The sequence below is a fragment of the Rhinoderma darwinii genome, chromosome 2, assembly GCF_050947455.1.
Source record: "Rhinoderma darwinii isolate aRhiDar2 chromosome 2, aRhiDar2.hap1, whole genome shotgun sequence".
Taxonomy (NCBI): Eukaryota; Metazoa; Chordata; class Amphibia; order Anura; family Rhinodermatidae; genus Rhinoderma; species Rhinoderma darwinii.
In genome coordinates, this window is record NC_134688.1 from 256672893 (window position 1) to 256686801 (window position 13909).

Consider the following 13909-nt stretch of genomic DNA (forward strand, 5'->3'; position numbering starts at 1 on the left):
CTAGTAACTATTTTGTATGGCATTACTATAAATTTTACAAGCAGATACATTTAAATTTATAAAAATTCTAATTTTTGCACATTTTCTCAAAATTTTGGTGTTTCTCACAAATAAATATTGAATTTATCGACTAAATTTTTTCACTAACATAAAGTCCAATATGTCACGAGAAAACAATCTCAGAATCGCTTGGATAGGTAAAAGCATTCCCAAGTTAGTACTACATAAAGTAACACATGTCAGATTTAAAAAATAAGGCTCTGTCAGAAAGGTCAAAAGTGACCACAATGAGAAGGGGTTAATTTAAGGTTGTAATGCAAAAAACCATAAAAAACACCAAGGGGTGAATACTTTTGCAAGTCACTATAACTTCTGCTATTTGAAGATAGGAACATTTCTTTATATCAGGAAGCTTGGATTACCTGTGCATTCAGGAGCAGTTCCAGCCCATGTACCATTGACTGTGCAATCCCTTCTCAGAGGTCCACTGTAGTAGAAGCCCTCGCGACACTCATATACAATGGAGCTGGAAAATACTAGACCATCGTTGAATATCACTCGTGAGTTGCTGGGGGTTCCTGGGTTACCACATGAAACCACTGCAAGGTACAACAGTAAAGAAAAAGTACAACATTATATCTTGCGTATCACTCTTTCTTTTGACTTGTATTGATGGGAGAATCAGTTTTTTGTTATTCTGTGGATTTATGTTTTTCTGTGCTGTTCTAACAACAAAAGGCGAATGTCTTACTTGACTGATTCGAATCTAACTCTTGCAATGTGACATACTAAAGGATATATTTCCTCTAATACGCTTATGATGACAATAATTGGAAACTGGAGGGGGAGGGAATGGATTTATAAGGCATACTTTTTTTTATTATTATAAAGCTGCTGCAGGCACAGAACTAAAGCAAATGGGGTGTGGAAATCCACTCCCACCTCTGCAAAGTGACATTGATAGAGGCAAATCTGTCAGGAGATATACAGTATGTCCCTTCTCCCATTGTATGACAAAGACTTTCGGTGTAAAAATGTAAGCCATATATTAGGAAAAGAAAACACATGTAACACACATCTACAAATCTTTATTCTAGACATATGGATATCAATGTTAGACAACATGAAAAAAAAAATGCATAGCGTTTTATTTGCATATACTATTGAGCCTTTTGCTGAGCCAGTATGTCTAAGCCTATTGAGAGTGATATTGTCTTGGGAAGCCACCTTTAAATAGTCTCTTATCAAGTCACCACTTTTTTACAATGGGGCCGCCAATGAACAGCAGGGTGAAATGCAGGAAAGATGTAATATTGTATGCCGGCCACTCAAAATGCATTGCCAACCATGTGATACGTAGGTGATGTGTCGAGCTCGCCAGAGTGAGAACAACTCTTTGTTAGCCACTCTTCAATCTGGCTCATAATAAGGGAGTGTCTCACGCGGGATACTCCCTTCTTTGATGTCCATATGCGTTATAAGGTTGTTATGAATATGTATTCTCCCTTATCTGTTTTTTATTACAGATATACAGGTAATATAGCTGCAATTCATCTCACTCAAGATACAATTCTCACATGATTTTCCTGAACATATTAAAGGCTTGCATTTATAGATTTAAATTTTCTGTACATTCCCTAAATCTTCCTATGCAGTTTTTAATATCTCCCATTATATATGCACTACAGGGTATGTTCAGATGCGGCAGATTTGTTGCAGAAATTTATGCAGCATGTGGATGGATTTCTGCAAGACCTATTCAGATGGATAGAACAGCTGCAGACAGTTCTGTAACAAATCTGGGACATGTAAGGGCCTGTTCATATTAGCATCGGGTTCCGTTTGGGGTTTCCGTTCAACCTTTCCGTCAGAGGAACAGATGAATGCAAAGTCGAATGGAAACTATAGCTTCTGTTTGCATTACCATTGATTTCAATGGTAATTCTTCTATTTCAGTTGGTTCCCCTTCCGTAAAGTTTCAGTTTTTTTAATGGAAACAACAGCGGAAAAAAATTAATACTTTACGGAAGGGAAACAAATGAAAACCAACTAAAACAGAATCGTCTTTTCACTCATCTGTTCCCCTGACGGAAAGGTTGAATGGAAACCCCAAACGGAACCCGACATGGATGTGAACAGGCCCTTACAAACCCTAATGGAATAAAATAACCATAAATATTTTAAAGAGCTTATTATGACATATGCACATCATAAAGTAGGGTCCCACGCTCGAGCCCCTCTGCTCTGTCATTTTAAGCGGAGAGCCACTCTGTAATGGCCGCCATGTAAGGCCTCCTTTACAAGGTTTTTGTTCTGTGTTAAGAAAGTATGTAAAACATTTCAGCAGTTTTTAGTGAAATTGTTTTATTTCATGCTGTGTTTTTAAAAAGGCCCCGACCACAGAACAGACCATCTAAAACATTTTTATATTCTATTATTAACTAATATGTGACTTCAGCGTTTAAGCCCCAAAAAAAATAAACGCCAAAAAAACCAAGGAAAAAGTTTGCCAATTGCTGTGTGTGAAACCGTCCTTATACTACAAACTGTCTGGCTGCAGTTTTCCCCATTTGCTGTTGGTAGTGGCAGCTCCAATAAGAAAGAGGCGTTCTATGATAAGACAACTTAAAAGGCTATGGAGACCTACGTATGAAGACTTTTTTTTTTACTAAAACAATGTATTAAGTTGTTTAGTGCAACTTTGCAATTGTGTTTTATTAAAAAAAAAAATGTTTACTATTTGAGATACAGCTTGTATGTTTCCTGGATACATAGAAGCTGTATCTTGCGCTGAAACCCGAATCCTTCAGGTCAGCAGGACTGACGGCTTCAGTGACAGGGGTCCTGCGTGTCTATGACACCCAGGATCCAAGTGTTATTGATCATAACTTAGATGTAATTGATAACAGGTGGATTGTGCGTGTCAGAAACACGCAGGACCCGCTGTCACCGAAGCCAGCATTCCCGCTGACCTGACGGATTCGGGTTTCATCGCAAGATACAACTTCTATGTATCCAGCATACATTGAAGCTGTATCTCAAAAAGTTAATTCTTTTGTTTAACTAAAAAACAATTACAAAGTTGCACTAAATACTATAATACATTGTTTTAGTAAAAGAAAAAAAGTCTTCAAAGGAGTCCATAGCCTTTAAGGCAGCTATCACATTGGCATAGAGCAGGCAATTCTAGCATTCGTATAAAAGCAAGAATACTCAGACCTCCCGCAGTTCTACTGATTCCATCTAAGATTAGTTATCCCGTATTCATTAGTACAGAATGAGATTGGGGTATTGCGGCCATAACACAGACGCTAAAATGCACCCATGTTATTGCCTTGTGAAAGCGACCTTACTCTGAGCCAGTTATTACATGGGCAATGCTAGTGGGGGGCTGTTTATACCATAATATGCAGCAATAGTGGTCACCCTAGCTTTTCTGTTTCACCTAGCCTTTACCTATATTGTTTAATTTTGTGTAATTATAAAAAAAAAAAAACCTGGATGTATAATAATTCACTTCATTCTATATAATATAATATTTATTCATTTCTGATGTTAACTGAAGACATTAGAATGTATTTATCTGCTCAGACAGGTCATATAACAAAATAAAAGGAAAGAAAAAAAAGAAAACATTAGCAATGAAAGTACCTTCACACTCTGGCTGGAATCCACTCCACGACCCATTGACCAGACATTTTCTCTCTGCAGACCCCCGCAGGATGTATCCAGCTTCACAACTGAACCGCACTACACTATCAATGGTAAAGTCATTGCCTTGTCGAAGTCCATGGGATGGCACTCCCGGGTCCCCACACTCACTTGAGCTCCCGCCTGCAATAAAAAAAAATACATTTTTTATTTTATGGATTACGATAACTTATAGCTGAGTGAGTATCACAATTTTTCAAAGCCCAGTTATGACTTTTTTCTCCAGAAAAGACATTGAAGTCTCTTTCTCGATTTCACCAAGATACGTGTGCTGAACGTTATTGTGTATACCCAATTTTATATAACTATTACTATATATATATATATATATATATATATATATATATATATATATATAAAAATAAGGTATAATGCTTTTGTTGATTAGTGGATGATGAAATATTCAATGTCTCTACTAGATCTTGCAACATATAAAACATTTTCAGTTGGAGACATAAAAAAAAATGCTCCTGTGTCTCGAATTGGCTGTTACATACTTGTTATGGTGCCCCCATATTTCCTCACAACACGTCCACCTAATACGTGCGTTGCTGGTGGTCACACATGCCTAAAATCTCAGTTCCACAGACCGAATCTTCTTGTACACAGGCGGTGGAGTAATTCCTGCTACTGTGCAGGCAGCTAAAAAGAATCGGTAAGCTAGAATCAACTTCTCACCAGCACTGGACACCATAGGTAGACGTCCTGAGAGTGATTAAAAGAACACCAGGGGTCGCTTTAACAAGTGTGTAACACCAATATCTAGAAACAGGAGCATTTTTTTTAATTATTCAATTTGGATTTTTTTTATATTTTTGAGTGATATAATAGAGAAATGTAATATTTAATGGTGGGACAAACCCTTTAATATATTTTCATAACATATGTATAGGAGATGCAACTAAAATCTATAATAAATAGCAATTATTAAGTATTAGTTCATCCTATAAACAGAACATTAGCAGTAAACTTGCTGAAAATCTGTCTCTGTTAGGCTGGGTTCACACGTGGCGGAATTTCACTTAAATTCCGCTGCGGACACTCCGCAGCGTTAATCCGCAGCGGAGCCGTTTGTCCATTGACTTCCACTTTAATTTAGCAGTGTTCGTTTAGACGATGCGTAAAATTCCGCTGCGGAGCATAGGCTGCGGAGCGGAATTTGGTGTCCGCAGCATGCTCTGTCTGTTGCGGAGCAGTGGCGGACTCATGGCGGAATTTCTCCATTGACTTCAATGGAGATTCTAATTTCCGCAATGAAGTCCGCAGCTGTCATGCACATGTTATGTGTGCTGCGGATGCGTCTTGCTTTTTTGACATGACATTTCTTCATTCTGGCTGGACCTATGTATTTCTAGGTCTACAGCCAGACTGAGGAAGTCAATGGGGCTCCCGTAATGACGGGAGCGTTGCTAGGAGACGTCTGTAAATAGTCACTGTCCAGGGTGCTGAAAGAGTTAAGCGATCGGCAGTAACTGTTTCTGCACCCGGGACAGTGACTACCGATCCCAATATACAGCAACCTGTAAAAAAATATAAGTTCATACTTACCGAGAACTCCCTGCTTCTGTCTCCAGTCCGGCCTCCCAGGATGACGTTTCAGTCTAAGTGACGGCTGCAGCCAATCACAGGCCAAGCACAGGCTGCAGCGGTCACATGGACTGCCGCGTCATCCAGGGAGGTCGGGCTGGATGCCGAAAGAGGGACGCGTCACCAAGACAACGGCCGGTAAGTATGAATTTCTTTGACTTTCACAAGGGAAAGTGCTGTCCCTTCTCTCTATCCTGCACTGATAGGGAGAAGGGAAGTACTTTTACCGCAGTCCGCAGCAGCTAGTCCGCATCAATTTACTGCACATTTTGTGCAGATCCGCAGCAGAATCTGCAACGCAGATTCTGTGCGGCATTGATGCGGACAGTTGCGGAGGAAATCCGCCACGTGTGGTCATGCCCTTAAAATGACTTGACAGTCAGTATAACCGACATTACAACTTCCAAATAAGCTGTGGCCCAACAATTCTGAAAGGTAAATATGCCCAATTAAACACCGATATGGGGCTGGGTGATATATCACTACACAACTATTAAATTTTGCCATTCAGGTGCATGGAAAAGCTAAGTGCCAACGCCTATGGGTGCTGCAACGGATTATGTTATTGTTTGTCTAAAGCCACGTTCAGACGTGGCAGAATTTTTCCGCTGCAAATGTTGGTGCAGATTTGGGGCAATTACTCAACTAATCTGCACGAACATTTGCATATTTGACAGATAATTCAGACGTTGCAGATATCACAGCGGACTTGCCACAGATTTCAGTTTTTGCATTGCAAAGGTTGAAATCTGCAGTGAAATTCCGCTGCTTCTCCGCAACATAAAGAGCATGCTGCGGAGGGAAAATTCTGCACTGCAGCCTAATTTCCGCACAGTTATTTTCCACAACGTCTGAACTAAGTTTCTTAAAAATGTATAGAAAGAAATGAAAAAACGGCTGCTGCAGAATTACATTGCGGACTGTCCGCAGCGGAATTCAACAGCAATTCCGCCACGTCTGAACGTGGCCTAAAAGCTTTCTCAAAAAGGCATATAAATAAGAAATGTCTAATTAAAAATGTAACTTTGAAAGAAGGGCATCACTCAAGGACATTCACAGCATATATCGGTGAATATTTTTTAGATCTTTTGGATCCACTTCTGGCTTTGGCTCAAAAAACGGAGCCAAAAACTGCATCAAAACTGTGTGTGATCTTGGCCTAAGAGAAAAGCTAGAAGAAATACCCAGAGTATGCCCTTTTGAAAAAATACCCAGAGCATGCAGTTTTGAAAAAATGTTTCCTTTTCAATCATTTACTATAGACGTTAAAGTTTACCTAAAAAAATGCTGTAACAAATGCCAATGAAAACGCCGCAAAACGCTGGGTGTGATTCCCTCCTTAATGAGATAATCGGTCCCATAGCCCATTTACAGAAGGACAACATTGTGCACTGAAAGTACTGTATAGAGATACACATTACAGATAACAGATCTGTTATCAGCAGTTCGATGAACATAAAAACAGGATGAACTGAATAATTAGTGAAAATAACAAGCAAAGGTCAGAGGTTAGCAAATGCAAAATCTACTATAAAATACGGAAAGTGACCAGTAATTGACAGAATAAAGCATAGGAAAATGGATCATGGTTTTAGCGCAGATTTGTCAGCACTTATTCCGCTCAGCATTTATGTACTTTATAGTGTCATGAAAATAGTTTTTTTGATCGATTTAAAATACCTGTTATCTGAGGGTCGCTAGGCCTAGCACTGCAAGAGTTAATCACCTATACTTATTCCAACACTCACATTAATCTTCCTAAAACACTTAACTGATTTCTTTTCCTTTTACAGCAGCCTAAAACACGGGCCATAAAGATCCAGGGTTTATGAGTTGTGACATAAAACTGCAGGGCAGATTCATAAAAACGAGGGACGGGAAAAAAACATACCGTAGAGGAAAGAAACACAGACGTAAGAATTCAAATAATGTTTCAAGGTTATCAAACACTGCAGGCTAAGAAGTCCTGGCTATGAGAATAGTTTGGAAGGGGGATTCAATTTTAGGCCTATTGCTGTGTAGTTAAGCAATGGGTATAATTCAAAAAATGTTCTACCATATTTCTGGAAAACTCCACTGAAACCTTTTTGGGTATTTAATATTAAACTTAACTTGTTGGCATTAAGGTTTACGTCACATTTTTGTAATATAATATCAAATGTTATTCAAGTGCCTGACATCCCAGGAATTGAGAATTAGAGGTAAAAATCATTGTTACATGGTAAACTAGAAAGAAGCAAAGTTAAATATAAATGTTGTTTAATTCAATAGTATGATCCTCTTCTCGTCCTGTACAGTTAAAGAGGATCTGTCAATAGTTTAGTAATGCCCCATCCTCTAGCTAATCTAATAGGTGCTGCCACACTGATAATGCTAGTGAAAATTGTGTCCCAGAAAGTTTATTATTTTAAAAGTTATGAGCTTTTTTCTTAATATGCAAATGAGCCTATACTTGACAAGTTGGTGTCACCACCAGCTATTCTCCTGAGGTGGAGCTACGTCACAGCTTCTGTCCTATCAGCATGAAGCTGCTTCACACAGCGTGGGCGACTGAGGCTGGAAGGAAGGGGGATCACTTCAAGCAGCTATTTCTCGGGCTGTGGACCACCTAGAACAGTGGTTCTGGTGCCCTATGAAAGATTTGTTTCTAAGTCTAGCTGGGAAATAACCGGAGGTATCACCAGTTAAAAACACAGTCGGGAATGGAAGGTGTATACTACATGATCATGCTGTGTTTCTGGGCTGGGGAGCGGAGAACTGTATGACGCTGATTGTACAGCTTCATACTGAAAACATTACACCGCCCAGAGTGAAAAGAAGGAGCCACCTCCGATTTGGCAAGTACAGCCAAATTAGCATATTTAAAAAAAAATGCAAATTACACTGTAGTTATGAGCATCATAGCAACTATTAGATTAGTTAGGAGATAGAACATTAATAAACTAGTGACAGATCCCCTTTAAAGCTTAAATGGCCATTATGGTTTCAACAGATAAAGGTTATTCTTTGTATAATGAAAAGTTATACATTTCTCCACAATACTTCACTTATATTAGTTCCTCACAGTTTTCAAGATCTCTGCTGTCATCCAATAGGAATCTTCAATGCAAATTTTTATCCTTTGGAAGTAAACAATGAAAGTTCCTATTGGTTGACAGCCAGCAGAAATCTTAAAAACCCTGAAGAATTAATACCGATAGTATAATAAAGTTTTATAATTTTTTCATTATATAAAGAATGCTGAACCTGAAATAACCCTTTTAGTCACTAATTCCCAGCCTTTTTAAACCGGGGAACCCTGAACAGTTTTCCTATCATAGGGAACCAATATTCCTAACTCTGCAAATTTGATGTGAAGGACAAGCAAGATATTCCGTAAATCTTTGTTAGCACCATGTTCTAGATAAGATTTGGTGACTGCTTTGCCTACAAGCACGCAAAGCGTTTTTGAGAAGTCCAAGAAAAGTTTGTTCTCTCAGAAAGTGACATCTCTTGATGATGTTATTTTCTGTAGAACCCATGACCAGGGTCAATATACTACCAGAGTTCCTTAGAAGAAAACACTAGGCATGAATACCACGTTTTTTTTGAATGGATGCACATCTTTTTTGTTGTTGATTTAATGGCAACATTTTTTTTAGCGCTGTGCACAAATTGTCTTCACTCCAATCAGTCCCTGTCACCGATGGTCACCGTAATCCCAGTGATTATGTATTTTTCTCTTTGCTTTGCCCAATGGGGCTCACAATTTAATTTCCTTATCTTAGACAAATACACTATTTCATTCATCCATTCATTCAGATACTTTCTATTTCATACGAAGCCAGTAAACCTATCATTATACCAGGATACCCAAAGCCTTCATCCAGATGTTGCCCTTGGTTAGATTTGAATCCAGAACCTGAGTGCTACTACCATAGGTAACAGTACTACTAATTGAGCCACCGTGTTGACATACCAAACCTAAAACTTCATGCTCCATACTATTAGCTTGGTACTATACAAGATAAGTTAGTTTTACTTTAAAAATAGTAATTGAGTATATATAAATATAACACAAATCAGCAAACTTTGTAATGGATTTATATAGCTGTTAAAATGTCTTCAGTTGCTTCATACTCTGAATGCAGTAATCAGATGTTCTGTATAAACTAACCTTTGGAGAGCAAAATGTTAATGTTTTCTCACTGGCAAATCACAATTTTAGAAATGAAATCTCTTACTCTATGACCATAACAGCAAACAAACAAAAAAAAAAAAAACAGCTTACCTGAGCAGTGAGGTAGGAAACCACTCCAGCGCCCATCTAGCTGGCAAATACGGGTGGCATTCCCAAATAAGGTTCGCTTGCCAAGGCAACTATATTGAACTGCAGAACCCACTGTGTATCGTCTACCTGAAACCTGGGCATTTGGTGGAAGTCCAGGGGAACCACAGGAGATCACTAAAGAATAAGGAAAAATGAAACATCTGTGTTGAGATGGAGTCATACACCTCTGTCCTCCTCAGACAAAATCTGTGAAGGTCATATAAACCTTACATTTAGTTAACCCCTTCACACACCATGACGTAAGTGCATGTCATGGTGCAGGGGGAGAAGTATGGAGCGTGCTCACATGCTGAGCCCACTCCGTACACTGCGGGTGTCAGCTGTGTATTACAGCTGACACCCAGCACTAATGGCCATGAATAGCGATCGTGCTGTTCCTGGCCATTTAACCCCTCAAATGCTGTGGTCAATCACAACCGTAGCATTTGGGGCGTTATAGAGAGGGGGCAGCTCACAACATGATGGGGTGCCGATGGTTCTAATGGCAGCCCAGGGGCCTTATGAAGGCCTCTAGGACTGCCTTCACTCCGCCTCTGTTAAGCCCCGCCTGTGGCAGGGCTTAACAAGAGCCTGTAAAAATGACTATACACTGCAATTACATTAGTATTGCAGTGTATTGTACCAGCGATCTAACGACCTAATATAGCGGTGAAATAAAGTTTTATAAAAAGTAATCAAAAAGTCGTATGTAGCAAAAATAAGCCCTCACACCGTTCAATTTACGAAAAAAAAAAAAAAAGTTATGGCTTTCAGAATATGGGAAAAAATTTTTTTTTAATGCTAACAAATTGTTTTTTATTTGTAAAAGGAGTTAAACATGTAACCCAGCAAAAGGATTGTATGGCATTGAGAAATGGGAGGTTGTGGCCGGCCACTAGAGGGCGCTGTGAGGTTAGTACATCGACAGTGTTTAGTGTGTGGAGTGATATACAAGAGAGGTCTAGTGAGGAAGTGTCTGGAGAGAGGTCTGAGAAGCGCTGGACAGGAAGAGACAGAGACTGGACTGAGAGAGCTGTAGCAAGTAAGGAAGACATTGTGACTCAGATAACTGTAAAAGATAAAGAGCATTCTGGCCAGCAGCAGAGCATAAGTAATGTGAAGTATCAGACACGCATTTACTGGAGTTCCAAGTTAAGGAGATCCGGCTGAAGTTAAGAGGAGAGTGTTTAGAGCAAGAAGCTGAAGACGCCATTTTGAGCATAAGGTAACATAGAGCCATTAAGTGCCGGATCATCAGAGAGTGCATTGTATTACATTGCCGGACCTCAAAGATCACATTACACTAAACCTGGAAGCTAAGAGACTTTATTATCCTAAGGCACCGGATAAAGAGAACATATTTTAATCATTACGGATTATAAGAGACTGTGTTATATTGAAGTGCCGGATAAAAGCAGAGACTGTATTGTTTACCGAGCACCAGTTATATTTTGCCTAGAGCTCAAGTTTTGACTGTTGTCATATTTTCTGCATGTTCAGTAAAGACAAAACGAATATAATCCCGGTGTCAGTAATTATTGTCCTTAAAGTCATATTACAACTTGGCGTAGTCCGGCAGGATGGATGCAGATACAATGGACGAGACAACATTATCATCCAGTGTGACCCATCCAATGATACCGGTGGGAGCCCTCTTAAATCATTTGCCAAAGTTTAATGGATCTGATCTATTGTTGGAAGATTGGAGTGAACGGCTGGAAGGAGCGGCACGGCTCTGTAATGTCGCTCCACATTTAAAAGTAGAATTGGCGCTAAGTACCTTAGAAGGAGAAGCTAGGAAAACCGTTTTGTTACAGCCAGCACGACACCGACAAACCTTCGAACAAATTCGGCAGCTATTAGATGATGTGTATGGGGATACGTCCTCTGAGGGCATGATAAGGAAGCGATTCTTTGCCCGCCAGCAGAAAGAAGAAGAGACACTGGCGCAGTTTGCAAATGGATTACAGGAAATAATGGCAATGTTGCAACGTAAAGAAGAACAATCAGCCGGGTCCTTTACCAATGTACACGTAGTATTGCGGGATCAGTTTGTAATAGGTCTCAAGAATCCACCGTTAAGGAGAACTCTGAAGGAAAAGTTAAAGAAAGAACCAGATATGACGATTCATCAATTATTGACGGAAGCTATCGCATTGGAAAAAGAGGAATCGGCCAGCACTGATACGGTGGTCAGGCAAGCAGAAATTGTAACCAAGAAGAACCCCGACATGGAGGCAAGGATGGAGTCATTGGAAGGTGCCATGAGAGAGTTGAAAGCCGCTATTACTAATAAGCCTGACCCTGGAACTCCAGTTCGATACTCACAAGAGAGACAGTCGTTTGCAGATAGGAGGAATCAAGGTAGGAATGCTCCAGACCCTACCATCTGCTATAATTGTGGCCGAGCAGGACACATTGCTAGAAATTGCATGCGTTCTCACTATCAGAGCAATCGCAGGAATTTAAACTAGAACGACCTGTAGTTGAGGGGCAAACTACAGGGGAGTCCACAGATACATGCCCTGCGTTAGATGCTACAGATATAGTGGGGGAATGTCCCGTCGTCGTAGCAAAATTCAATGGCGTTGAGTTGTCATGTTTAATCGATACTGGATCTCAAGTGACCACTATGGATAAAGTTGTGTTTGAAACTTATTTCCCTTCCTTGTTATGTGAGAAGAGTGACACTTGGATAAGACTCAAGGCAGCTAATAGTTTACCTATCCCTATCCTGGGAGTTATACAAATGGACATTTCAATATGGAATCGTGATTTGAACAAAAAGGGGGTTATCATAGTAGAAAAAGCTATGGACTCTGAAATTCCCGTGATTCTAGGAATGAATATATTGCGGGACTTAGATGGAGTAATGTCACAAGAGCTGGGCCCAAAATACTGGAAACAAATACCCACTCAACGACCTTCTCAAATGGCTTTACAGCGCACTTTAAAACATTGTCGCATTAATGGAGAACTGTTAAATTGGCCTGGAAGGGTAGGACTGGTTAAGATACCAGCCTCTCGAAGTATACAAGTACCAGCAGGCCATGAAATGTTGTTACCCTTGCCAGTGGGTACTAATAAAGTGTTAAAGGGCACCACTGTGTTAATTGAATCAGCTCTGCAGAAAGAAGGAGTAGCCGTGGCCCGGTCGATATGCAAGGTGCAGGCTGGACAAGTATTATTACGAGTGGTTAATATCACGAAACAAAATGTAACCTTATTTCCCCGGGAACTAGTAGCTGAAGTGTTTCCGGTGAGGGAGGAACAAGTGGAAAGCCGTTCAGATTGGCAAGTGAGTTATCCTTGTGAAAGTGTAGCTGTGGTTACAGTGTGTCGAGCCACCACTCAAGCTAATGACACCATTGGGAGGCGATTACTGGAGCAAATACCTTTAGAAGGAACGGATTTGACTACCAGACAAATAGATGAAGTGGCGGAAGTGTTAGGAGAGCACTCCAAGGCTTTTTCCAAGAATGAAGCAGACTTTGGGTTGACAACAACTTTAGAACATGAAATACATACGGGAAATGCTCACCCGGTACGAGAACGATACCGTACCATTCCGCCCGCTTTTTATCAAGAAGCCAAAGTGTTGCTAAAACGCATGCTAGACAGTCATGTTATCCGACCCAGTAAAAGTCCATGGGCTTCTCCCATAGTATTAGTAAAGAAGAAAGATGGAAGCTTGCGGTTCTGTGTAGATTACCGGCGATTGAATGCCTGCACCGTCAGAGATGCATACCCTTTACCACGAATAGAAGACTCTTTGCTGGCTTTGGGTAAGGCCAAATACTTCTCTACCCTGGATTTGGCCAGTGGGTACTGGCAAGTACCAGTTGCAGAAGAAGATCGAGAAAAGACTGCATTCATCACCCCTATGGGGTTATACGAATTTTTGAGAATGCCGTTCGGTCTAACCAATGCACCAGCTACATTTCAGCGCTTGATGGAAGTTTGTTTGGGAGATTTAAACTTTGAATGTTTGCTCATCCACCTAGATGACATCATTATCTTCTCAGCCACTTTCACAGAACATTTGGAAAGATTGAAAGTGGTACTTACGCGTATCGAAGAACATGGTCTAAAACTAAAACCGGGCAAATGTCACTTGTTTAAAGAAAGAATTGAGTACCTGGGACACGTGGTTACTAGAGACGGTGTACAACCAATGGATGCCAAAGTACGAGCCGTGCAACAATGGCCGGTACCAAAGACAGTAACAGAGCTTAGAAGTTTCCTAGGACTGATTGGATATTACAGACGGTTCATACAGAATTTTGCTAAGGTGGCTGCTCC

At 40.2% G+C, this 13909-nt stretch overlaps 1 protein-coding gene across 3 annotated transcripts in view; it reads right to left on the reverse strand.

The window, feature by feature from the left end:
• CSMD2 (CUB and Sushi multiple domains 2) overlaps window positions 1-13909 on the reverse strand; it is an 897842-nt gene that overhangs the window by 33575 nt on the left and 850358 nt on the right. For all 3 annotated transcript variants that reach the window (XM_075853183.1, XM_075853184.1, XM_075853185.1), the window contains 3 exons: window positions 9569-9742; window positions 3652-3834; window positions 423-599 (listed from right to left, as the gene is read on the reverse strand). In XM_075853183.1, coding sequence (XP_075709298.1) covers window positions 423-599; window positions 3652-3834; window positions 9569-9742 — 534 coding nt within the window. The remainder of the gene's footprint in view (window positions 1-422; window positions 600-3651; window positions 3835-9568; window positions 9743-13909) is intronic.